At 37.4% G+C, this 26,050-nt stretch overlaps 1 protein-coding gene across 6 annotated transcripts in view; it reads left to right on the forward strand.

The window, feature by feature from the left end:
• Positions 1-26,050, forward strand: part of TMEM68 (transmembrane protein 68) — a 33,769-nt gene that overhangs the window by 5,763 nt on the left and 1,956 nt on the right. For 2 of the 6 annotated variants that reach the window (XM_059901265.1, XM_059901264.1), the window contains exons 2-7: positions 1,464-1,508; positions 2,100-2,493; positions 10,680-10,847; positions 13,556-13,749; positions 18,784-18,844; positions 20,911-21,050. In XM_059901265.1, coding sequence (XP_059757248.1) covers positions 2,169-2,493; positions 10,680-10,847; positions 13,556-13,749; positions 18,784-18,844; positions 20,911-21,050 — 888 coding nt within the window. In that variant the 5' untranslated portion in view covers positions 1,464-1,508; positions 2,100-2,168. Of the gene's footprint in view, positions 1-725; positions 864-1,463; positions 1,509-2,099; positions 2,494-10,679; positions 10,848-13,555; positions 13,750-16,093; positions 16,203-18,783; positions 18,845-20,910; positions 21,051-26,050 lie in introns of those variants that run through there. The other 4 variants (XM_059901267.1, XM_059901266.1, XR_009498357.1 and 1 more) reach the window with 4 other exon arrangements.

Consider the following 26,050-nt stretch of genomic DNA (forward strand, 5'->3'; position numbering starts at 1 on the left):
TCTCATTGTCCCCTCCCCCAGCCTCTGACAGCCACTAACCTTTCTGTCTGTGTGGATTAGCCTGTGCTGGGTATTTCATGTAAATGGAATCATACAAGGTGTAGCCTTCAGTATCTGACTTTTTTTTACTTAGTATAATGTTTTCAGGGTTCAAGCATATCATAGTATGAACTAGTACTTCATTTCTTTTTGTGCCTGAATAATATTCTGTTTTCTGGGTATAGCATATTTTTATCCATCAGTGGATGGACACTTGGGTTGTCCATTTTTTGGCTATTATGAATAACGCTGCTGTCAACACTTGTATGCAGATATTTGTGTGAATATATGTTTTCCGTTCTCTTGGGTGTATACCTAGGGCTAGAATTACTGGGTCAGATGGTAACTATGTTTAGCTTTTTGAGGACTGCCAAACTGATGTCCATGGTGACTGCACCATTTTATATTCCCACCAGCAATGTATGAAGGTTCTAATTTCTCCATATTATCAACAACACTTGTTATTTTCCTTTTTTTTTTTTTTTTTTTGAATATAGCCATCCTAGTGAGGAAAGCTCTCATTTTAAAAAGTAGTAAGTTTTGCCATGTTGCACTCTAAATGATCAAACACTGGTAAATTTTAGCCGTTTGCCTCTTTAGATGGATTGATTAAAATGTGATGTAAATAAAACACAGGTTGTGGGCTTAATGTGTGCTGCTGTGTCCACCTTCTGTTACCATAACAGGCCCAGATTTCTCACAGATAAACGCTATTGGTTACAAGGAAACTGGACTAAATCCTCTAACCCTGGAAGAACAAGTCAATTCTGTGCCCTGCTAATATGCCAGTTATTAGCAAGATAATCTTGGCTTCAAGACAACATGTAATTGCTCTTGTATATCTGTCTCTCCCTCTCCCTCCATCCCTTTCTTTCATTTTTTCATTTCCTGCCTCATCCTCAAAGGACTTGAGATGATTTTCATTAAGTTTATATGGTATGGAATAATGATAAAATATCTCTAAGGGTAGAATCAGAAGCAGAGAAAATAGGAATGGAAGAAGGAAATCTTATGTAGGAGAACATGATCATGAGGGCTAATATAATTGCATCATCGAATATCATGTTTGACCATCAGCTTATTATCTGGCAATTACTAAAAAGAGACAGAGTCTGTTACACATCTTAACTTCATACTTTTTCTCTGAAGAAGCAAAGTTTCTATAGCTGTGAATTTAAAAAATGTCTTAGGTGGGGCTTTATAGTGTGGAACTAAAACAGAGTATACAGGTGTCCTCACTAAAAGCATTGGTAGTGTGAGTATAATTTTTAATTGTGATACACTAGTATAGGGCTGTAAGCATAATTGTCACACATTGGTGAATGTGTCTTGCCATTTATTTTATGGAAACTCTATCTCTGGGTATTAATGATTATCTTTTTTTAAATCGTATTTTTCTTCCTTTTATATACTGTGTTTTTCAGAATACAGACATTGAAGCTTGGGACAAGATATTTATCTAGTTTCTGGTAAGTTAAGTGAATGGTTTAGAGAATGACATAGAATAATTGTATGCTGTATTTTTTCAATCATTTAAGATACAAGAGAAATTTTAGTGACTATAAGATAAAAATGACACTGACAAATTTGTATTATTGTATAATGTCAGAGGAACAGAGAGCTTTTCTATAAACTTGCTTGTAAAAGGTAATATCTAAAAATGTATGTCATCATTTCCTAAGAATTGGGTTACTTTTATTGAATCAGATATTGATGTTTTCTTCTATGAAGAATAGTTATCTCAACATAACTTAGTTTAAGATACAAACGTTCAGTATGATCCACTTAAGATATAAGTCACATTATTAAGATCAATCTGAAATTTCATTCATCAGCTTTATTTTCCTCTTGTAATTGTAGCTTGTGAGTTATTTCAGAAGCTAAACCCAACACGCTTCACAAATGAAACCCATTTTCACATTTAAATCTGCAACAAAGTTAACTGTTAACAATCTACTCATTTTTGGTACTAAGAAAGGACTACACAGTACTCATGTAGGCTAAAACATTTAACATTTCAGCTGTGAAGAGAATAACTTTGGATTACTTTTCCCTTTTAGTGGCTAAATTAAAGACCTGCCATGACGTCAAAGAAAGAGACTGAATTTGTCATTTTCACCTAAAGAAAAATGATAGACAAAAACCAAACCTGTGGTACGGGACGGGATTCCATGCCCTACATGACTTGTCTGATCCACGTACTTGAAGAATGGTTTGGTGTGGAGCAATTGGAGGACTACTGGAATTTTGCAAACTATCTCTTGTGGGTTTTTACACCACTCATACTTTTAATACTTCCTTACTTTACTATCTTTCTTCTCTACCTTACTATTATTTTCTTACACATTTATAAGAAGAAGAATGTATTAAAAGAAGCTTACTCTCATAATTTATGGGACGGTGCCAGGAAGACGGTGGCAACGCTGTGGGATGGACACGCGGCCGTCTGGCACGGTAAGCGAGATTACTTTGAGTTCTGGGCTCCTATTTGTGTGGGTGGCGCTGAAACCGTGTTATCCTTCCATTTTGTTGATTGAGGAAATACTGAAAAATATAATGGAAGGGATAGTTACTATTTCCTGTTACCTGTTTGCATGCATTGTGCATATATATGTCTTTCTTAAAATGATTTTTTCTGAGCACACTAGTTTCCATTAAACAAAGAACCACGTAATAATGTAGACTATTAATATAAGCTCAAATAAAAAATTAATAGTTAAGAATCTAAGAGAGTAAGAGATGAATTAAAACAGTATAGAAAGCTGTTTTGAAAATGCTTTATTTTGCATTTACTTCCATTTTGTTCAAAATAAGTTTGACTTTCCCAGTGTAGAGATTTTTTTAAAATGAAATATTAAATAATATTAAATAGTAATAATATTAAATTAGATATAATATATGTACCAAAATTTACCCGTTTTCCATTTGCTGTGTGACTTATTCAGCTGACGTGTTGTCATTTAATCCTACATATGCCTGCAAATCTTTTTTGAGCGCTTGACTGTGCCATACAGTCAAATGCTTAACATGCATCAGTTCTTATAACGCTGTAGAGAGAGTCCATGTGTTATGTCCATTTTACAGTTTTCCCATAAGGAGACTGAAGAACGGCGAGGTTGTTATGTGCCCGAGGCACGCCAGGGCACCAGGGAGAAGGGCCAGGATGCAGCCCCCGATTCCTGGTTCCAGGCCTGTGCTCCTCTGATCGGTGCTGTGCCGCAGGCTTGTCCCCGGTTGGGCTCCGGGTCAGAGTAGTGGTCGTCAGCAGCTTTGCAAGCAGGAACCACATGCCGTCGATGTGTTGGATTCTTAGTATTTACCCATTAGTACGCATGCCCCTGCCAGTCCGTACAGCTCTCACACCTGCTCGTGGTTGTTCACCTGAGGGGGGGGTGCTGTTTCAGCATTCCGTGACCAGAGACCGTGTCTGTGTGGACTGCTCTTGTTCATTGTCTTTAAAGCAGTGAGACAGAAATTCAGTGGCCTCGTTTACAGTACTCGGGAAACTATGTCCCCCTCCCACTTATAACCCCCTATACTTCAGGGTAATAGATATTGTAGGGAATTTGAATTTTTTTCTGTTTCAGGAGACATGATTTAATGTGGATAAATTCAAGTGTTAAACTTATTTTGTAGGAGCATATATAATTTTGAGGTATTTATTATTTATTTCTCTGAGGTATTTAAAAATATGCACCTATGGCTCAGAGGAAGTAAAATATAGAGTTCTTACCATGTTTTAATGTTTTATTTATAATAACTTAACATATTTTATTAAGATAAGTGATGCTTTTTAAAATGATTTTCTTCACTCTCTTCTTTAGTGACATACACAAAAGGCGTTTGTGTGCATATTTGGATTTTGTATTGATGTCAAATCAGTTTTAATTTATGCTTTGTAAAGGATCTTCAGAGGAATTTTTTAACTAATAAAAATGTTCATTTTAGAAAATGTGGTGAGTAAAAATAAAGAAGAAAATAATAGTCACCTAAAATTTACCATGCAGTTGAATTCTGTGTGTTCATTGTTTTTTATTTGTGTGGCAGACTAGTATTTTCATGTCGCTAAGCCTCCTTACATGACTTATAAGGAACCTATGGACTCTGTAAATCCTGTAACTAATTTAGTTACCTATTGAACTGTTGTTTGTTTATAACTGGTTACTATAAGTATCTTTGTATAAGAATCTATCCAGTGTTTCCTGTTTTGAAGTTAAATTTTACCCTCTACCGTATATTATGTAAGTGCTCTATCATTTTTCAAAAAAATCTGATTCTACTACATCAAGAAACATGAATTTGGTATTTCTTAAATACCTGCATTTCTAGGTAGTCTGTCAATGAAGCCCCTACCCTCAAGTTGCTTACAGCCTTTAAACTATAAAAATTTTGACTTTTTTACTTCACATTTTACTATTATTTTTTAAAGAAATGGACATATTTTATTCACTAAAAGGGTCCTATAAATTAAACCATATGTAGTAGAGTTTCTTATGGGAAAATTAAATTGGGGTTTCAAGAGAACATTCCCGCTGTCCTTCAGTTGGGTAAGAGTTTCCTTCCCCCTCCTCTGTCTTTCCCCCAGGGAAGGACTCCTGGGTCCGACTCCTGAGTTCAAACCAGGCTCTGCCAGTCACCGCTGGGGGACCTTGGACACGTTACCTGATTTCTTCTCCCCTCCCTACTCCCCCTTCCTCCTCCTCCCTTCCTTTTGCAACAATTATGATTTTTTAAACTTTATTTTAAAAAAGTTTAGAATTACAGAAAAGTTGCAAAAATAGTGCAGAGTTCCTATTTTTCACTCAGCTTCCCCTAATGTTAACATCTTACATAACCATTTGTATAGTTATCAGATTAACAGTGGTATAACGCTATCAACCAAACTACAGATCTTATTCACATCTTACCAGTTTCCCTGCCAGCGTCCTTTTACCAGGATCCCATCCTGCATTTAGTTGTCATGTCTCCTCCAATCTCGGACGGTTTTTTAGTCTTTTATGACCTTCAGACTTCTGAAGAGTACTGCTCAGTGATTTTGTAGACTGTCTCTTAATTTAGATCTGATGTTTTCCATAAATTGATTGAAGTTGTGCATTTTTGATAAGAATCCCTCTGACGGTGGGTCCTTCTCGGCACATTGTATCCGAGGTTCATGATGTTGACATGTTTTATTATTGGTGATGGTGACTTTGATCACGTGGTTAAGGAGGTGTCTGTTAGGTTTCTCCACCACAAAGTTGCTATTTTTTACTTTGTAATTGATAAATGTCTTGGGAGAACTCCTTTAAGACTATGTAAATAACCCTTCTCTTCAAACAAGATACTTAACTTTTCTGGACTTCATTTTCCTCTTCTGTAAAATGGGTTGTTGTAAGGATTCACTGGGCCTTGATGTAAAGTACTTAGAATAATTTTTATTACATAATAAAAGTTCAACAAATGTTAGCTATCATCATTACAGAGCATCTTTCTCCAATAATTTGGAAAGCACTAAAATATATCACTTGGCTCTTGGTCACTATTAAGTTCAACTTCACACACCTACTATGTTCAAGGTTCCTAGTATTTTCAAGGTATATTTTTAGGCTATCAAAGTTTTGATTCTTATTGCTAGCAAGAAATGCATTTTGCCACCCAGTATATACATTACAGGTATATACTATTTCATCAAAAGTGTATATACTCTCTTCATGCGATCTGCTCTATTTTCTATTCTACTCTCTCTTATTTAAAAAGAAAAATGCTGACTATAACTGACTAAAGTGATTGCATAACTCAATGAGTGATGGCAACCAGCATTTGAAAATCACAGGTGCAGGTTAGCACGGGCGCACCTCTAGTAGGAGGTGTGGTGTGGGGAAGGGCACAGGTCGTGGAGTCAGACGCATGTGGGCTTGCGTCCTGGCCGTACCACTGTGTGACCTCGAGTAAGTTACATGGGCTTTTCTTACTTGGGTTTCCTCATCAGTGCAGGGATTCTGTGAGGACCAAATGAGACAGTTATTATGGATTCAGTACAGTGCCTGGCAGGTGAATGCTCAATAAATGTTCATTCTTGTTTCTGTGGGACAAAAGTGAAAGCACTATTCATGGAGAAAGTAACTTTTGAACGAGGCTTTGAAGAATGAGTGGGAAAGAAATTGAGTAACTATTTCACACCATTTTGTTTAAAAATTAAATAGAAAGTTTTGCAGGAAAAGAGAAATGATCAAACTTGGTTCAAGGAGAGAGAAACAGACCAGTAATCGTGAAATAAATTGGAACAGTGGTCAAAGTCTGTATCCTCCTCCCTTCACAAAGGGCCGAGAGCCCACAAGTTATACTAAACTTTTAAGGAACAGATAACGCCCATCTGTGTTTGAGAGGGTAAGAAAAAATGTGTAGCTACACAGTTTATTTTGCAAAGCTAGCAGAACTTTGCTATCGAAACTAAGGAGAACACAAAAAGGAGATTTGCAGGTCAGTCTCATAGAATGTAGTTTTATAAAATTCAATAGTTATGATTTAAAAAAAAATCTTAGGAAGTGAAGACTAAAAGGTACTACTTCAGTAAAGGGAATGTACCAGAAATCTTCAACAAAGATGATCCACATTGGAGAAGTGGAGAAGTATTAAAGTGAGTCCCATAAGCAGGCGCCAGGACAAGGAGGCTCTCACCACTACTATTTAACATTGTCCTGGAGCTCCTAGAAATGAGTATAGAGATGAGAAAAGAAAGAGATGCCTGAAAGAATCAAGTGAATCCACTTATCAGTACTAATAAGATTAGTTAGCAAGGGAAATGGGCATATGATAAACACAAAATTAGTAACTACTCATATACCACCAATAATCATTTTTAAAATGGAAAGAAAAAATGCTATTTGAGACTAAATCTAACAAAAAAACATGTAAAAACTTTATGGAGAAACTGTATACTTTACAAATGGAATTCAAAAAAGGTGAAGTGGATAGACAGTCTCAGCGTAGTGGAGATGTTGCTCTACAGCCCCCACTCCCAGTTCCTTTACCAATTCAGCGGACTTCTAACGCTTTTTCATCAACGTCTAAAATTCATATAAAAGGGCAAACAAGAATAACCAAGACAAATTTGAAAAAACAAAAGAGGAAGTTTTCCCCTATCATATCAAAACCATTAACATTTATAATGATTAAAATTACGGCGTTGGTACAGGGAAAGGATCATCACAAATACATCAAACAGATTAAAAAGTCAGAAATGTGAATTTAGTAAATGATAAAAGTGGTATTCCAGATCAGCAGGAAAAGATATAGGAAAATATTTGATGATCTCCAAGTACGGAAGGTCTTAAAGAAGATGCAAAAAACCAAAAACTGTTCAAAAAAGACAGAACTAAAAGACACATCAAAAGATGGGGCAGATCACCACAAGTCATTTACAACATAGCTTAGAAAATAATAAATTAGTAAGGAAAGAAATCCAACTTAAAAGTGGTCTCAGCATGTGGTCTAAAAATGGTCTAAATATAAATGCCAATAATTATAACAGATTCATAAGCCCACTAGTAATTAGGAAAGTGCAAATTAAAACTGCACTGAGATAGCATTTTTACTCAAAAGATTGGCAAATAATTAAAGTTTGTTGACATTAAAGGATGAGAACGTGGAGATGGGAACTCCCAGTGCATGTGAGAAAGTACTGTAGTGTGGCCAGTCAGGAGGATGATTTGGTAGTTTCTGTTATAATTTAAAATGGGCGTACCATATGATCAACAGTTGCCCGTCTTAGAATCCAGTCTAGTGATAAATTCACACATTCAGTGCACAAGGATGCATGTAAATGAAAGTTCATTGCAACCAATATTTGAAAAATTTGGAACAATCCAGTTGTCCCTAAATAGGAAAATGGCTAAATGAACTGTGGTAGGAATTCGTTATGGAATACTTTATAGCCATTAAAAAAATTATTTAAAAAAATCACTACGTTTGTATATCAAGTAGATGTCCAAGATATGTTGTTGAATGGAAAAACTGAGATTCATTACTATAGTCCTAATAGGAAACTACCTGTGTTAAAACATGCACACACCCCAGTACTGAATAAAATGCAGGGTGTATTCAGGACCAGAAGATGAATGATTCATGGGTGAGATGTATGCGGAAGGATGAACCTGGAAAAGTAGACTGAAATTAGGCTTTAAAGGCTCTTGAATGCTATGCTCAGGAGTTTGACTTTATTTTGTAGGTAGTTTGCCTCTGTGTGCTTTCCTGAGGAAGACTCAAAAGGATGGTATTGTTATTTTACCATAGTGTGTAGGTGTATAGCCTTAAAAATGGATTTTTGGTGACAAATTTAGAAAGGATCTGTCTCTTAGGAGAAGATTATCCTTATCTGGATTCATGATGCTGATGTCTAAAGCCAGTAGGCAGTAACTCATTTACATAATAAATAATTGCTATGGAGATGAGGCTACCTGAGCTCCCCGTGACCTTCAGATCCTCTCCCTGTGGGCGAAGCTACCGGGAAGCCAAAGAATCTGGAGAGTGCTTAGGATCAGGGGACAGAGCAGGGGAGGTAAATAAATGCGCATCTCTTGGCATCAAATAAGAGAACCACAATCGTCACAGAGTAGGGCTGTTTTCATTGAAGGGGCCCAGACCACTAGAAATGTGCATAAAATGTGCATACAGAGGCTCTCCGTCCCTGGACAGCGGATGGACGGACGGTGGCGATAGCTGCGTTCCTGGTTGCGTTTTCTGAGCTGGTGTTGCCCATCTGGCCCCCAGGACTGGGGTTCTGTAGGCAGGAGAGGACGGGGCCGCACTTCAAAACCAACATTAGGAAGAGGGAGTGATAGGTTTAAGAGTTTTTGGAGGTAAAAGGCACAGAAGCTGGTGACCAGGGGAATACAGAGCCTGAGGGTGGAGCAGGGAACGTGCCCCAGGATTTCTGCTTTTGCTCGACAGGGAAACATGGGACAGGAAGTGCTCCTTTAGAGGCGGTCACGTGAGCAGCACAGAGGAGGGAGGCGCCCTGAGTCCACGTGACACCGAAAGAATCTGACTTCACTTGATCGGTAATTGGGACCTAAAAGGCCTTGACATTGACCAGAGTGATTATCTGCTGGTGCTTTTATAGCGAGGGGCGGTATGACCACATCCACGCTTTACAAGTGACACAGTTGAATATTGGGGCTTAATATTTAGTGGCACGATGGTAAACTCTAGTTTTTGTCAATAATGAATTGATTCATTGAATTTTTCTACTTTCAACCAGGTGATTTGGTATTAAGTAACAATTATTTCTCAATTCTTTTTTTTTAAAAAAAGGTATTCTGGAAAAACAAGAGAGAACCTCAGGAATATTCTGTATAGAATCCCTGAAAGAAGTATTCTTTATTTCTTAGAAAATTTATCTGATGGGACAATCGATCCTTTGGATAACGTCAGACAACTTCAGTGACTGTTCTAAGTAAATTGAATTATTTGAATTAGAATTCGGTAATTGGGAAGAAATGTTAAAAGAATAGGCACATACAGAATCTTGAAATATCATTAAATTTAGTTTTTAAAAACATTCTCTTGAGCCCATTTGAAATATTACCAAGTAGTTTATTCCTTCAGTAGTAGAGGAGGAGGGCAGTGGAACTCTGTCCCTGCCCGTGTCAGATACCTTTGGCAAGTACCGGTTCTTAGAAGCGGCGGAAGGCTTTCCTGCGCTTCTCCCTGGGCCAGGTTTTGCTTTTACAAGAGAAGCTTCCGGGAAGCGAGGGGGGTTTTGTTCTCTGATTCTTTAGCAGGGCCTCTCGTGAGTCTCTGGCCTGCCCTGCCCCTGGTTTTCTTGTGCACACGCGCTGAGGCCTGCGTGAGGCAGGGGAGTGGGTGCAGACTCTTGTTCGTCGCTGGGTTCCCGGGAATCCTACACCGAGCGCTCGCCCACATTCGGTCTTTACGTGTTTGTTAACATTTTGGTTGTTTTCTTCTCTCCCACTTTTATGGGACCTGCCCTCCCTCCCACCCGGGTGAGAGAGCGACCTCAGCTTTCTAACGGGCTGCTTTTTCTCCTTCTTAGGGTGGGAGTGAGGTTCTCTTATGGCTGCAGAGTTGATTTTAGTTTTCTCCTTTCCTGTATTTGCGACTGTTAACCTTCTCCAACAGTGAGAAACCAGGCTGACATTATCCTTAATATGTAAACTGATTTGATCAGTCCCCCTGGGTGTAATCGATCTCCCATCACTGCCACCGTCCCCTGCCACTCAGGGATACCACCCTGCTCCAGTCGGGCTCTGACCCCCAGCTTCGTGCCACGTGGCTCCCCTCCTTTGCCCACCCAGGCCCCAGCACCCTTTCTAGGCTCTTCTCCTGTATGGGTGCTCTCGTGACCGTTTGGGCTTTGACTCGCCACCCCGGGCCACCCTGTACGGATGCCCTCCTCGCCCTGCCTGGGCTCCAGCACCCACCACAGGCCACGCTCCACCCAGGCACCTACTGCGCGCCGGCCCACCCAACCGCTGTAGGACCGATATATTCAGGGAGGGAGGGAAGGGGAAAGTGGATGGAAACAGGGGGGCTTGCGCTCCCGAAAGAAAGACTGAGTGTCTGAGTTACTAACCGTCCTTTAGTATAAATAAACTAATATTAAATACATTTTAAGTACCAGTATTTTGTCTTTCTAACAGGTTATGAAGTTCATGGGATGGAAAAAATACCAGAAGAAGGACCAGCACTGATCATTTTTTATCATGGAGCTATTCCCATTGATTTTTACTACTTCATGGCTAAAATTTTTATCCATAAAGGCAGAACTTGCCGAGTAGTAGCTGATCACTTTGTTTTTAAAATTCCAGGTAAACTTTCACTGTAGCTGGTGATATAAAAATGTTTAATTAACATGATCAAATTATGTGACAGTCTGTATGTCTTTGAGTTTAGTACCTGTTTTAGGTAATATATCTAAATATAAAAACATTATGGCCAAAAATGTTATCTAATTTCTTTCTCTATTAGCAGGTAGTCATTATTTTTTGAAGTTAAATCCTAAAAGAAATTGTAACTTTTGCCAAACAATTAATTTATATTTTGGTATAGAAGGTAGTTGATTTTTCATGGTGAATTTTTCCATGAGATATTGATTTGGGAGTTTAATTTTATAGTAATTAGTGTTTGATTACTGTCAGTTTGATAGCAAATCAAAGTTAAACAAAATTAGCCAGGATATATTTTGTCTTTATAGAATCATATAATATTGCCTCAGAAATCCTAACCTAAAGAGCCTATTATGTCTCTTATCATACTTGACTTGCTTGGTAGAATTATAACTCTTAAGATTGAGGACTACATTTTTTTTAATATTCATGTTCATAAAGGCTTCATACCTTTTTAAAAAGATTAATAAACTGAATGGTTTCAAACATGATAAGAGTTTTAAAACAAATCATTCTAAAGTAAACTCATTAAGATTAAATCTAATTTTCTTCTGTCACGAAGTCAGCAGAAACAAGCCAAGAAAGTTTATAGTATGTTCTCTGGAATTGTAAAAGCAAAAGCCAACCATCAACCAGATAAAGACCAGACAGTGAATGAAATAACAGTTCTCTTAGTGCCTTTCATAGACATGGTTAATGTTTCCAGCATCCTTGTGTCACTAAAAAGCCGTTTTACTTTGTGTATAAACTAAATTGGCTATAAAAGGTATTTCTTTAGACAGTAATATGATCACTTTATAATAAGCTTGGAAACTAGAGGAAAGAAAAACATCATTATATGGTCTTACCCCCCCCCAACATGTATCCAGTTATCATTTTGATTTATTTTGCTTCATTTTTTAAAAAATTAATTTATTTACTTATTTATGGCTGTGTTGGGTCTTCGTTTCTGTGCAAGGGCTTTCTCTAGTTGCGGCGAGCGGGGGCCACTCTTCATTGCGGTGCGCGGGCCTCTCACTATCACAGCCTGTCTTGTTGCGGAGCACAAGCTCCAGATGCGCAGGCTCAGTAGGTGTGGCTCACGGGCCCAGTTGCTCCGCGGCATGTGGGATCCTCCCAGACCAGGGCTCGAACCCGTGTCCCCTGCATTGGCAGGCAGACTCTCAACCACTGCGCCACCAGGGAAGCCCTATTTTGCTTCATTTTTAATTTGCACATCTTCACGTTATGCAAACTGTTTTGTTCTTTTTTTTAAAATTTAATGTAGCATTAACATTTTCCCATGTTTTATAAATAGCATTTTAAATATATGACTAAAATATTTACTTAACTAGTTTTCTCTTATGGAACATTAGGTTGCTTCCATTTTTTTCTTTTTATAAATAATAAACGTGAATATTTTTATTTAGCATTTGACTTAAAAATTTCCCCCTTTATGATCTTTATGATCTTGTAATTTATTAACCCTCCCCTGTTTATTCATTTATCATGAGAATACATCTAGTGAAATCAGTGAACTTTTAACATAGTATAGGATGAAAATTATTTCTTCTCAATAATATTGATAATCTTGCTTCAGATCCTTAAACCTATGAGAAGTTTGGTTACTCTGCACAGTTTTCACTATCCATCCCCATATTTCCCAGTCTCAAGGGATAATGTATACAAACATCAGTCCTCTAAAGTTCCAGTTTAGGATTTGGTTAAAATATTTAATTGCTGATAGGATTACTTCTTTCATCCATAAATGGTTGTAATTTGAAAAACTGTGTAATATTGAGACTGGAATTAATTGTTCCTGAGCCAACCACTCACTTTATTAAAAACTCTTAATGATATTGCTATTATTGCTATAATTGTTGATTTAAAAAAATTTTTATTGTGGAATTAGCAGTATGTAACTTTTAATTTCAATAGATTTAACTGTGGCTTGCCAATTTTGGTAGGGCTAGACCAGTGAGACTCACATTCTCTTGAGTGATTCTCTTTCTTATAGGGTTAATGGAAGATTAGATGTGTGATTGCTGATGGGATGTCCTTTCTGATTGCTCTAATAAATACTGTAGACAGTGTTTGGCCATGAGATGCAGTGGAAGGAGCTTTGGACTAGATATACCTGGACTGGAATCTCTGCCCTGCCCTTTGCTAGGTGTGTGACTTGGAGCAAGCTTCTTAACTCTCTGAGTCAACTTTCCTCATCTGTAAAATGGGGATAAGAATCCCTATTTTCCCAGGTGTTTTTTTTTTTTTTTTGGCCGCCACACAGCACGGCATGTGGGCTCTTAGTTCACCGACAAGGGATCGAACCTGTGCCCCCTGCAGTGGCAGCATGGAGTCTTAACCACTGGACCACCAGGGAAGTCCCCTGAGTTTTAATTAAGAATTTGAATATGTAGCCAGAGTAGTAGGTGATCACTGAGGAAGTAATCAACAAGACATAGCTATTAATTTACCAGCAATATTAATCTTATGTTAACCTTAAGAGTTGTTGTTGGTTTAAAAAAAAGTAAAAAAAAGAATTTACTGATTTAAGTATAGATAGTACATTATGTAGGTTGTAAAGATTTTTGCTCTTGAAGAATTGGACAAGAAGTACTTAAGATATATCTTCATGCTAATGTTTCTTACAGGGTTTAGTTTATTACTTGATGTATTTTGTGCTATACATGGACCAAGAGAAAAATGTGTTGAAATTCTGCGGAGTGGTCACTTGTTAGCTATCTCACCAGGTGGTGTTCGAGAAGCCCTGATTAGCGATGAGACCTACAACATCGTGTGGGGTAATCGTAAAGGCTTCGCTCAGGTTGCAATTGATGCAAAAGTGGTGAGTTGTATAAAACTGATTATTAAAGGAAAGCTATGTCTACTTTAAAATAAATGCTTAAATAGCTTAAGAGTATATCAGAATTTAGATACCGTCATTGCACTACTTTAAAAATTAGTGTCTGTAACTCTAAGATAACAATAGAGAAATATTCCTTGTGCATGGGAAGCCATCTTTATAAAAAAATTCAATCTGGAAATTTGCAAATATCTAGCAAAGCTTTATTTTATGCTTCAAAATCCAGCTTCTTTTAATCAGATTTGTGAAATTTTTTGTATTCCTCCAGTTATACTTTTTTTCACAAGTATAATCAGTCCAACTCTGTGTATTTTAATCCTTTGGTTCAACTGAGTTGGCATGTTTCAGTGATGGCTATTGGTTGGTTTCATTATAATTCTTGTATCTGTGACCAATTTATATAACAGTAGAGCTCAAATAATATATGGTTTCTACCATTTTTCATCAGGAAATATGATCAGCTCTCTAATAGTATGAATAAAGATGAGAAAGAGATATTGGTGTAATTTAGATCTTTTTAAAAGAACGAATTTGTCAATAAAATTAAGTGTTCCTCTGGGATTCACTGTAATTATTCTACTTAGTAAACTGGAAAATCTGAATGCCATCTTGTTCTTTTCTTTTGCTTTGGAAAGTATATCTAAGCTTTTTGGTCTCTGTATTGTACTTTATCCTATGAAACATTTATTACTTATGGAATGTTTCTTCTTTGTTTTCTGTTTGTTTTCATTTTAGATTGTCTATCAGAAAAAGAAATCATAGCACTTGACAAGGTGGTTTTCTTTTTCCAGGCCAATTAGTTAGAGACAGCTGCTAATACTTTCACATTTCTGTTTTTTGTGTACGTGTTTCCACTGCTGTCATATAGACACCAGTCTGCACCCTTAGCTTGCCTGTTCATCTTGCAGATACAGACTTTTGATTAAAAAGGAAAGGATTATGTATGACTCCTTCTAACCCAAAAGCAACATTTGAAGAAGAATGGACATTTTCCCTTTATTTTTTAATTGCAGAGTTACAATAAAATAAAATACATTGAGCTCTATTCTCTACTGTACATATTTGTATATGTAATTCCTAAAGTAAGTTATTGCTATAGTGCTTTAACAATGTGATCTTTGTATAAGTTAATGTACTTGTCCAAGTGTTTAATAATGGACAACATAAAAATTTAAACACTACTGTCCTATAGTAGATTATAAACTCCCTTAGGACAAAGCCACTTTATATTCTGAGTTCCTAGTACAATGACTAGCACTTAGTAGGCTCTCTGTATTTGTTGAATTGATTTTTTAAACACTACAAGAAAGGAGTCTTTTGAATTCGTCTGTGTTAATAGTATTAATGATACAGAAAATTAATTTATAGCCTATTTTATTTTCCAAAAAGTCTTATGTACTAAGGTAGAAAACAAAACCTTAGACTTTATGAATAATGTAGAATATAAGATGATATATGCACAGTTGTTCAGAGATTAAGGATAATCAGCGTAAATGTACATTAAAGCAATGATAACAGCTAAAAACTTAAAGATAGTTCAATTTTCAGGTTTGTATTTTGAGAGAATTATTTCTTCCAAGGTTTAAGATAAAAGTGACAAAACTGGATTTGGAATCACACAGATTGATCATGGAATTCTAATTTCTCATCCTTAAGTTACAGTTTTAAGGACCATTGCCTGGAAGAAGTCTTGAAAGAAAAAAGTTATATAGAGAAAGAAGCCCTTTTATCAATCCCTGAGTTTCTAGATAATTAATTAAGATAACCTAGATAGGGCTTCCCTGGTAGCGCAGTGGTTAAGAATCCACCTGCCAATGCAGGGGACACGGGTTCTAGCCCTGGTCCGGGAAGATCCCACATGCCGCGGAACAACTAAGCCCGTGCGCCACAACTACTGAGCCTGCGCTCTAGAGCCTGTGAGCCGTAACTGCTGGGCCCACGTGCCACAACTACTGAAGCCCATGTGCCTAGAGCCCGTGCTCCACAGCAAGAGAAGCCACGCAATGAGAAGCCCGTGCACCGCAACGAAGAGTAGCCCCCGCTCGCTTCAACTAGAGAAAGCCCGTGCGCAGCAACGAAGACCCAACACAGCCAAAAAAAGATAACCTAGATAATTTAAGGTTTTTTTATGCAAACCTTGAGAAAATTTAATAAACAGCCTTTTACAAGTTAATAAACAAAAATCTTTAACGTTGCTGATTTACAAAATAGCACTGTATCACTGATAAATCTTGTACCACCCTAACCTTTCTTAGCACTTTTAAAGGCTTTATGTTGGTACCCCTGTACAGTAAGTAGGTGACATATGTAATTATTAATGTTACAGATGAGGAAACTCAGGCACACAGAGATGAAGGGATGGAGGGACCCTGTCACACAGCAAGTCAGAAGCAGAGCTTACAGTTCAGGACCGCAGGCAGCTGGTACACTTCACAGTGAGTCCGCAGACCCCAAGATTAGAGGGCCTTGCAGATCTGCGAGGGAAGCCTTTCAGTCACATGTGGACACAGTTGTAAATGGCACCAGCAGCTTATTTGAAAAAGCCCTTCTTAGGTCTCACAGAATTATCATAAACTTTGAATAAAAAGTTATGACCGTTGTTACAAGGCTAACCACGTTTAAATTGAAACAAAGGAATGGAAATTCAAGTGAAAACAATCTAGGTCATCAACGGAAATTCACAAAATATTGGCAGAAAATATTTAAGGCTCCTCTGAAAGTTACAGGCTTTTTGATATAATCTAATTCACTCTTATTTTGTGAATTCCTGAGAATTCTGACTTTGCTAAGAATTTTTAGGTAATTTCATAGCTAAATAATTTGGGAGAAAAATGAGCCCGTTTAGTCTAATTGGAAAACAAATAACAGATGTAAAAGAAAATAGCATTCGTTTCAATAAAATTGTTTATATGTATTATCTCAATCTATAAAAACCTTGAGATGGGATAATTATTATTATTGTCATTTCATACATGAAGAAACAGGTTTAGTGACCTGTCCAATGGTTCCCACTTAAATTTTTGTGGCAAAGTTAAGACTCCAGGGCCACACTCTATTCCCCAAGAATAGTTTTAACAAAATACACATTCTCTACCTCTTCACACACGTGTACATACATGTACAGAGATACATGTATACGTGTAAGCAATTTGATTCTAGGTTACTTATACAACTACCTTGTTATACAAGGTGTACACAAACAAAGGAACGAACTACAGTATGAAATTGTAATAAGGTAATGCTTGCAGCTGTAAGGCTGCAAGCTGGAATGTAAACTTAGAAACCAGGGTATAGCCTGGAATACTGAGTTTGTAGGGTGAGCCTTCTCCTGTTTAGTATCTTCTAGAAATGCCCAGCTTCTGGAGAGTTAGCCATTTAAAGGATGATATATATACCTGAAGAGTCTTTATAAAGTGCATCCTTCAATACTAACTTCGGGGTTCATGCCAGTCAGTAGACGAAAATCTAGCAGCACTGGTCAGAGAAGGCAAAGTGGTGTATATATGAGCTGAAAGCTTTCTGTTCCTTCTTGGGCATCTTAAGTTCTCAACTCTAAAGACATTGTAGAAGTATTTAAAACATTAGGATTCCAACCATCACTTTATTCTACAAAACTAGTGGTGGTTTTAGGAAAATCATAATCTGAATTTTTTTTACAAAAGAGTCAGTCTACTTTGTCTTAGGTGTTAGCTTTGGGAATTAACTCCATCTGATTTTAAATTATTCATCAGGCTGCTCTTTCTTTACCCGGCTTTTCTGGTTTTAAAATTGCTGCCGCCTGTTTCCTACCCTTTGTATTCAGAGAATACAAGCTAATTCCTTAGAAGCATTTTCTCTCTGTCCTGTTGATTCATTCCTTCTTTAGTTCACCTGTCACACTGTCTTTTAGTACCTGCTTTATTCCAGGCACTGTTCTAGGTGTTTCCAGCAGTGAACGAAACCAAGTCTGCTATGGGGGGGGTCTTCCTTCTAGTGAGGGGAGAGAGAGAATAAATAAATGATCAGTTAGGTGATTGAGAGGGAGTAAGTTTTATGAAGAAAGCTGTGCCTGTAGTCTCTTTCCTTTAGTCCACCAGATTTTACTGCTTTCCAAAGCTGAAAAGGAATGGCTTTTTAAATGTCAGCTTATTTAAATGTTTCAAACCCTGCTCACTCAGGCAGGTAATTCTGTATTAACAAATGCTGATAGTAGACTCTAAGTAAAGTGATCCTCGCCCCCCCCTTCCAATTCTGTCTATTCTAAAACGTCATTTAATTCAGTATATTTTGTGTACCTTTTAAAGTGTTTCATTCAATTTTTTATCTACTTCAGTTTCGCCGTGGCGTAACTTCCTTACATGATCCTTTGCTACTTTATCCATTGTTTCATAACATTTAGATAAGGTCTCCACTTTTAAAAAATCATATTTAATCATTCATATTCATGGAAAAATAAAAACCATGAACTTTTGAGCAGATATCCTCCAAAATAGTGATAGAAAGTGTTCTTTTATGTATAGGTTTTTCCTTTTTTTTGGTGTTGAGTATTACACTTACTTCTGATTGATGTTGAACATTATTAGCTTTAATAAGTGCACAAAAAATGGTGTTTCACTAATTCCATGACAGCACCTTGCAAAAACTTGTCATTTGAATATATGTAAGTTTCTCCATAGAGAGAATTTCTGTCTTGAAACTTTTTCTTCAGTAGCCCACCGAAACCAATTTAATTATCACGTTCATTTTACTTAATGATCACTTTAATCTTAATTTTGAGTTTCAAGAGTTCACGTGGAATGATAGGAAAGTTGGTAAATGAAATATTATATATTACCACTAGAAGGTAGTGTTTCCAATTTATATTTTTTTTACAAATGATCATGTTAATTTTAGCCTGATAAATCACACTGGTGGTAACAGTATACCTTTATTTTTAAAATGCCTTGATTTTGTAACTTAAACAGGCCCTCAAAAGTTTGCATTAGAGACATCAAATGGATTAATGTATTTACTTTTTAATTCAAATTCTCTCTTTAGCCCATTATTCCTATGTTTACACAAAATATTCGAGAAGGATTTAGATCCCTCGGCGGAACAAGTAAGTTCTGATTCATATGATTTTTCTAATTGTAATGTAATATTTAGAATGTAATATTTTAAGTATTTGGGCTTTTGAACACTACAGGGAAACTTTGAATTATTACTTTAGAAAATACATATACTATTTAGATGTTTTTCTCTTTAAAATCTAAATGATAACTGGTTCTAAGTAATGGTGGTTCTAGATGTTAGATTTTTGTTAAGAGCCTCACGTATATACTGAAGCTTATTTATCATGGGCTTTTTAAAATTACAGAGTGAATTTTCTAATTTACTGTGTTAAACCATGTTGTTGAGGTTTAAAACAAATGTACTTATTTGTAAATAAAGACTATCTTCCTAACTCATTCCTGAAGAAGTGACAGCTTTAAAAATGGATGACAATAAAAAAAATTTGGGGGGAGGGACAGAATTTGAAAGTCTATTTATCTTGAAAAAAGTATATATATATATGTTTGTATAAATCTCTTTTAAAAATTTTTTTAAATTAATTTCTATTGGAGTATAGTTGATTTGACAATGTTGTGTTAGTTTCAGGTGTATAGCAAAGTGAATCAGTTATACATATACACATAGCCACTCTTTTTTAGATTCTTTTCCCATATAGGTCATTACAGAGTGTTGAGTAGAGTTCCCTGTGCTATACAGTAGGTTCTTAGACAAGAAAATATTGAATTAAGATTAACAACCTAAGGATATATCATTTGCTTTAATTTATTTCGGTTACTTCTTGTTTTTTTTTGAACCATGATAGATTTACATTGAAAAGTTCTTTTTGCCTACCTTTAATTTATAGATAACAAAATAAGCTTTGAACCTAGCTATAAGAGTGATAACAATTCGATGTGCTTTCTCTTTGCAAAGTCTCTCTTTTTTTTTTAATTTTATAGTTTGCTTTGTACCCTATGGTTTATATTATTATATTTGATTGATTATGTTTTATATCCCTAGTGCTATATTGTTAGTGTTCCTATCCACATACAAATCCCATCCTGAAAACCTTAATAAACTTCTGTCGTTCCTTTTATGTCTGTGTTGGTATATTGTTGATATTCCATTATGTTTTTTTTAGTTCTTTTTCTTCAAATTTGAAATGGAAAGGCAGATTTATGTGATGTTTAACTTTTGTTGTGTAATTAATCCTTCTAATTTTCTCTCAGATCATTTCTTTAGAATTTAAGTTGCATACCAGAAATTATTCCTAATTTTGTTTCTTTAATTGTAAAGTGGTTTTAAAATTCTTTTTGACTGCTTTTTTTACTTTAAAAGTTGAATATCTCAAAAGTTGGTGTGTAGTGGTATATTTTTTTGAGTATTACTTTGGGTCTTATGGTATATTCTGTGTTCCCATATATAAAGTGTTTTAAACTTTCAGTACAATTCTTAATTATGTATTCCATGTTGCTTGTCATTTTTTGGATTGTTTTTTTAAAACTTACTCCATCAGTTTATGTTACATCACTACCACTTTTAATCTTGCTAAACTTCATGGTTGGTCATTAGCATTAATAATTCTTTTTCCTAGTTTACAGTAATGTTTTTAGTCTTTACTTAGTTTATTGGTGCATTTTAGTCTCATGTTTACTTGAATTTATTTTATGCTTTCATTTTTTCTTTTGTTTGTGTAAGTCACATATTTGTGAGTCTCTAGACTTTTTAGCTTCTAGCTTTTTGTTGCAATCTTTATGCTGTGTTTTGCAATAATAGTAATTAGTTTGCCTTTTTAAATTCTTATATTTTTAAAAGCTCATCTTTCCTTCCTAATTAATAGACCTTATTTTTTTGAGCATTTTTAGGTTTACAGAAAAATTGGGCAGAAGGCCTAGAGAGTACCCACAAACCTCACCGCTCCCCAGTTTCTTCTGTTATTCACATCTTGCATTAGTGTGGTACATTTGCTACGATCAATGAAAAGCTCATCTTTTAAAAAAATATTGTATTAATTGCCAGGAGGTGATCCTGTTTGCCTCCATCCTCTAAGTCTTACATAATTAATTTGAAAGTTTACAGTTATACGCTCAGAATATTTAACCAATTAAAATGATTTTGTTTTCTTTAAAACAGGGTTATTTAGGTGGCTGTATGAGAAGTTCCGCTATCCATTTGCTCCAATGTACGGAGGTTTTCCAGTGAAGTTACGCACCTATTTAGGTGACCCCATTCCATACGATCCAAAGATCACAGCAGAAGAACTAGCTGCAAGGGTAAATTATTCTTTCTTTCTTAGTTTTAGGACATATTTGTACTTTCAGCTTTTATTTTAAAAATTAATTAATTCTACAAGCATGTTCTGGATCAGTGGTGATTCTTCCCCCAGGGGACGTCTGGCAATGTCTGGAGACATTTTTATTGTCACCACGGACGAGACTCGGGAGGTGGTCGTGCTGTTGGCGTCCAGTGGGTAGAGGCCGGGGATACTGGTAAACATTCTGTAGTGCACAGGACATCCGCCCCGCCCCCAACAAAGAGCAGTTCTTTCTAAAATGCCAATTGTGTTGAGGTTAAAGTTCTTGGCACCGTTAATTAAAAGGTTTCGTTAAGTGATATTCAGGAGAAGAAAGCTTTGACCTCCATGAAAAGAAATTGCTTTTGTCTGGTAGAAATACCTTGGGAGGAAAATGGAATCGTGTTTAAGAGTGTGGGTTGCGAAGTCGGATTGTTCTAGTGCCACTGTTTGCTCGGGCAGGGGAGCAGGAGAGAGAGAAGAGCCCACTCACGGAGTTACCCCTGAGGGTCACATGCGATTGATGACATCCATCATTGAGAGCAGTGTCTGCCATCTAGTAAGTGTTCCATGACTGCTGGCTACTGCTGTTATTCTAGGAACTTATGGCCCAGTGTGGCAGGTAAATAACTAAATCGATGCTTTTAAGGTGATGTGTTAGCACAATGGTGTGCTCGCGGCACGATTTCTCAACCTGGGCACTACTGGTATTTTGTTGTGTGGTTGTCCTGTGCACCGCAGGGTATTTACTCACCAGATGCTGGTAGCATCTCATCGCTATCCCTCACTCACCGTGACAATAAAAAAACATCTCTAGATGTTGCCATTATCCCCTGGGAGACAAAATCTCCCCAGGTTGAGAACTGCTGTTTTAGGGTATTATGGAAACACAAAGGAAAGGCATCTAAATTAAACCAGGGACGCCTCCTTGAAGGAAGTGATGCTTGAATTCAGTTTTGAAAGGCAAAAAGGGATTCGCTGGATGAAGAGTCGAGAGGTAGAGGAAACAGCGTATGAAAGGATGGCAGCACGAACTGGCGTAAAGTCTTCAGGGAGTTGAGGGTGGTCTGGGGTAGCTAAAGGGATAGAGAGTATAGACAATGAGGCTGGAAACACAGGAGTGTCTGGACCACGAAGGTGCATCCTTGATTTTGTTTCTTGAAAGCCAGGGGTAGCTACTGAAAGCAGATGACTGATGTAATAGGTTTGCTTTTAGAAAGATCGCTAGAAGCAGTAGGGAGGCTGAGTTTGAGTGAGACCAGGAGAAGCTCAAAAGGGAAAGAGACTGCTTTGTGAGGGAAAAAATAGGAAACGCTTCCTAGAATTGCGGGCATTTGTGGTAGGTCTTGAAAGACGGACGGGACTTGGACATGCGGACTTGGGGCAGGAGGGAAGAGTTCCAACAAAGAAGCGGTGGTAGGAAAGTTGACTGCACACACCAACAGTGTAGAGTAGCCTGATGTGACTAGGACAGTGAAGTTGGGAAGGGTGCCTAATAAATTCACCTTCAGGAATTTCGCAAAGCATGTGAACATCTTGAAGGTTCTAAGAAGCCCCGCAATAAAGAGGTCTATTTAACTTTGTTTCAAAGAGCATTGCCCAGTCTCATCTGACCAAAACCAGCTCCTGGTTCTTCCTGGAATAGCAGCTAATAACAGCTGTGGAATAAACTGGGGGAATCACTAGCTGAGTGGGTAGCGAGTGTTTGGTTGAGATGAAACTGGAAAAGTAAGTGGGAGCTCTATTTTTCGGCCCGTGAGTATCAGACTAGGGATTTTGTTTACTAAGAACAGTTCCGTTAGGAGAGGCCATTGGTAGTAGCCATTCACCCCCAGTGACACTGGCCAAGGCAGGCACACAGACACACGGGGCGTTAACGGGGCAGGACTGGATCCTTTCCACCGGGATGGCCCAGAAGAGGCAGAGCAGAAGAGCAACTGTGATACCCAGGGCTCAGCAAGGTCTGGCACTTAGGAAAGGATGTCCAGCTGAGGCAGCTAGAATGTCACATCAGATAAGACTGGAAAGATCAAGCAGCTGTTACGTAGGAAGCTTGACAGAGGCGGCATTAATGATACATTATGTTCCTTGTCTGTGAACTTCATTCTTAGAGAACGTACCCCCTGCTAGTTATTCTATTAACTGGTTAAGTGAGTTAACTCAGAGCCTGTAGCAATCCTTTTCCTGAAAGGAAACCCCTCCCACACTGGTTTCCCGGGTCCGGGCAGGCTCTGCGCACAGCACTTCTCCCATCCTCAGGTGACGCCTCGCTGTGGTGGTGACTTCAGGTGACACCAGGGCTCAGACCTCACCCTGTCATGTTGCTTCTGCCCACACGCTTTATTGTTCCTATACCACATCTCTGCTGCTCCCTGACAAATGCATTCTCCTTCAGCATAGAGCTGAATTCTGTTTTGTTCTTTAAAAAGGTTTTTCCCACCTAACTATTAGGATTTAATTGGGTCAGAGCGAGTTAGGAATACTTTTTTACAAATACCGTCCATTTTTATGGTTAAGATACAAGGTAATGGAGAGAGAGGGGAAAAGAAACTGGCCTGGAAATTGAGGGATCTGAGTCCTAATCCTAGCTCTCCCACCAGGCAGCAGAGTCATGTTGGATAAATGGTATGTTCCTCCCCGAGTCTCAGTGTCCTCAACTGTAGAATGGGGAAATTAAAATAGATACCTCAGAGGTTTCGTCCAGGTCTAAAATTAAATGAATCCTGTTCCCTTATTTTTCTCAGTTAAGGAAAATGTATTACTGACCATTAAATTCCCGGGACTTGATTTTTCACATGAGGGTTTTTCATATGAGTGAGAAATATATTCATGGCACTGGTAGAGTTAGATATTTTAGATGTTAAAATATATATTTATATATTTACCAATTCAAACTAGTAAAAAGAAGAGGCCTTCCTGAATCATTGAAATACCTCACTTATCATCTCCAGTTACTTTTATGTACTTTATTATCAGTATCTAAAGTAACAGAAGTTGTCTACGAAAGCATAGTTTAGTAAAATTTCTTGAGGGGATTTCCATAAATATATAGTTGCCATATCCATATTTTTGATGGTAAGTTGTCATTGTTGAACTAAAGTAAACTTGAAATAAAGAATACTTGAAATTTTCCTTTTGTGAATACATTGCATGAATTTCCAATCTTCATTGTTTACAATATAAGCATAAACTGTAGCAGGATGATCCCTGGATTATCGCAAATTCGAAATTACTAGCATCTAAATTAATGTAGAAATGAAACCTCATTTAAGAAATGGGAGCTAGACTGTTCAGGCATTTGATTGTGGAGAAGATTCATTTTGTAGACACTATCTAAATCTAAATTAAAATACACTGTACTCATGCTGAAGAGGGCACTTGGGATACTTCAAGTTCTCTCAGTCTTAAAGAAATCTGTTCTGTTTCCATCTGTCTCTTTGCCTCGCTCTCTGCATTCTGCATACACACATTCACATATACGTTAAGTACAGATTTATTTATATGTACAGGTATATATAATATACATGTCCTATTAAGGTGGAAGGAAGATGGGGAGAAGTGGGTAGATTTGAGTGGTACTGGGAGGTGAGCTAACGGATGCCACCAATGGATTCTTATTCTCAATGAATGAGAAGCAGGATTTGTTAAGGATGATTCCCAGGTTTTGGTTACTGGGCTGGATTCATGGCCATTTGCTGAAATAGGGCGTGAACTCAGGAAAGGACAAAGGATGGGGTGGGGGGAAAGAGTGTTAGTTCAGTCTAAATTAAGCATGTTGAGTTTGAGGTGCCTTTAAAATATTCAAGGGAAGTCATACTGAACATTCCTATCCGAGGCTGGGCGGCTAAAGATGTAAATCTGGGAGTCGTCAGCAAATGGATGGTAATTAACGCTGTGGAAAGCTTACGGAGCCTTGGAGGAATAAGTCAGTGCTTGATTTGGGGAGTGTAAATCTGCAAAAGGCGGTTGAAAGGGAGCGTCCTGAAAACCTAGCTTTTCCTCCAGGAGTGTGGGTTCCAGAAGCAGGATCAACGGTGACTAAGAGGTCACGTCAGATGAAAAGAATGTCCGTGGGATTTAGTGACAAAAGGGGGTCATTAGTGATCTTCGCGAGAGCTGTATTTTCTTAATGCACAGACCTCATATTTCTCCACCCAAAAGTTCTTCCTTGATACATCAATTCATACTAAACAAAGTCTCCACTTTTTCACTTGGTATTTAACTCCCTTCATGATTTAACTGAAACCTACCTTTAAAGCCTTATACTGCCCAGCAAATGAACACATACCCGAAATGCCAGCTCGCCATCGCTTAACTGTTTTCTTGTGGTCTTTTCCCTCCTGCTCATTTCTTCACTGTTACTGAAATCTTACAGGCCTGGGGAGACCCAGACCAAACAGTACCCCGTTCACGCAACTTCCCTGGTCACCGGCCATCGATGAACTTCAGATGTGCTCTTTTCACATCTCAGATGATACAGCTCACAAATGAGCTTACATTTTAACTACTTTGTCCCTGATTATGCTTATTATGAGCTCCTTGAGATTAGAGACTTGTTTCACTAACGTTATAGCTTCCAAAGCATCTAGTATTTTCTGAGTGAATGAATAAAATTTTAAAAATATACGGCACAGAACACAACCTGTGTGTCAGTCGCTGTGCTAAGTGCCTGAAGACGTGGCTTCAGTTTCATGTAATCCTTATCATAAGTGTATGAAATCGTTCTCATCTCACAGATGTGAAAACTTGTGCATTAGAGAGGCATATTTTTAAAATACATCTTTGGGCTAGGGTTTCTTAATTATATTTAAAAATAAATGAAGGTCCAAGATTTGTAAAAAGAAGGCTTAATAAAAGGTTAGCATCTGAAAAGAAGTGTGTACGGGCGCGCCTGCCTGCACTATGTGTGTGCATAAAATTTTTTTTCGAGAGCCACAAACTGATTTCAAGTAAAAATTGTTATTGTAAATCAACTATACT

This window comes from Balaenoptera ricei, chromosome 17 (assembly GCF_028023285.1).
Source record: "Balaenoptera ricei isolate mBalRic1 chromosome 17, mBalRic1.hap2, whole genome shotgun sequence".
Taxonomy (NCBI): Eukaryota; Metazoa; Chordata; class Mammalia; order Artiodactyla; family Balaenopteridae; genus Balaenoptera; species Balaenoptera ricei.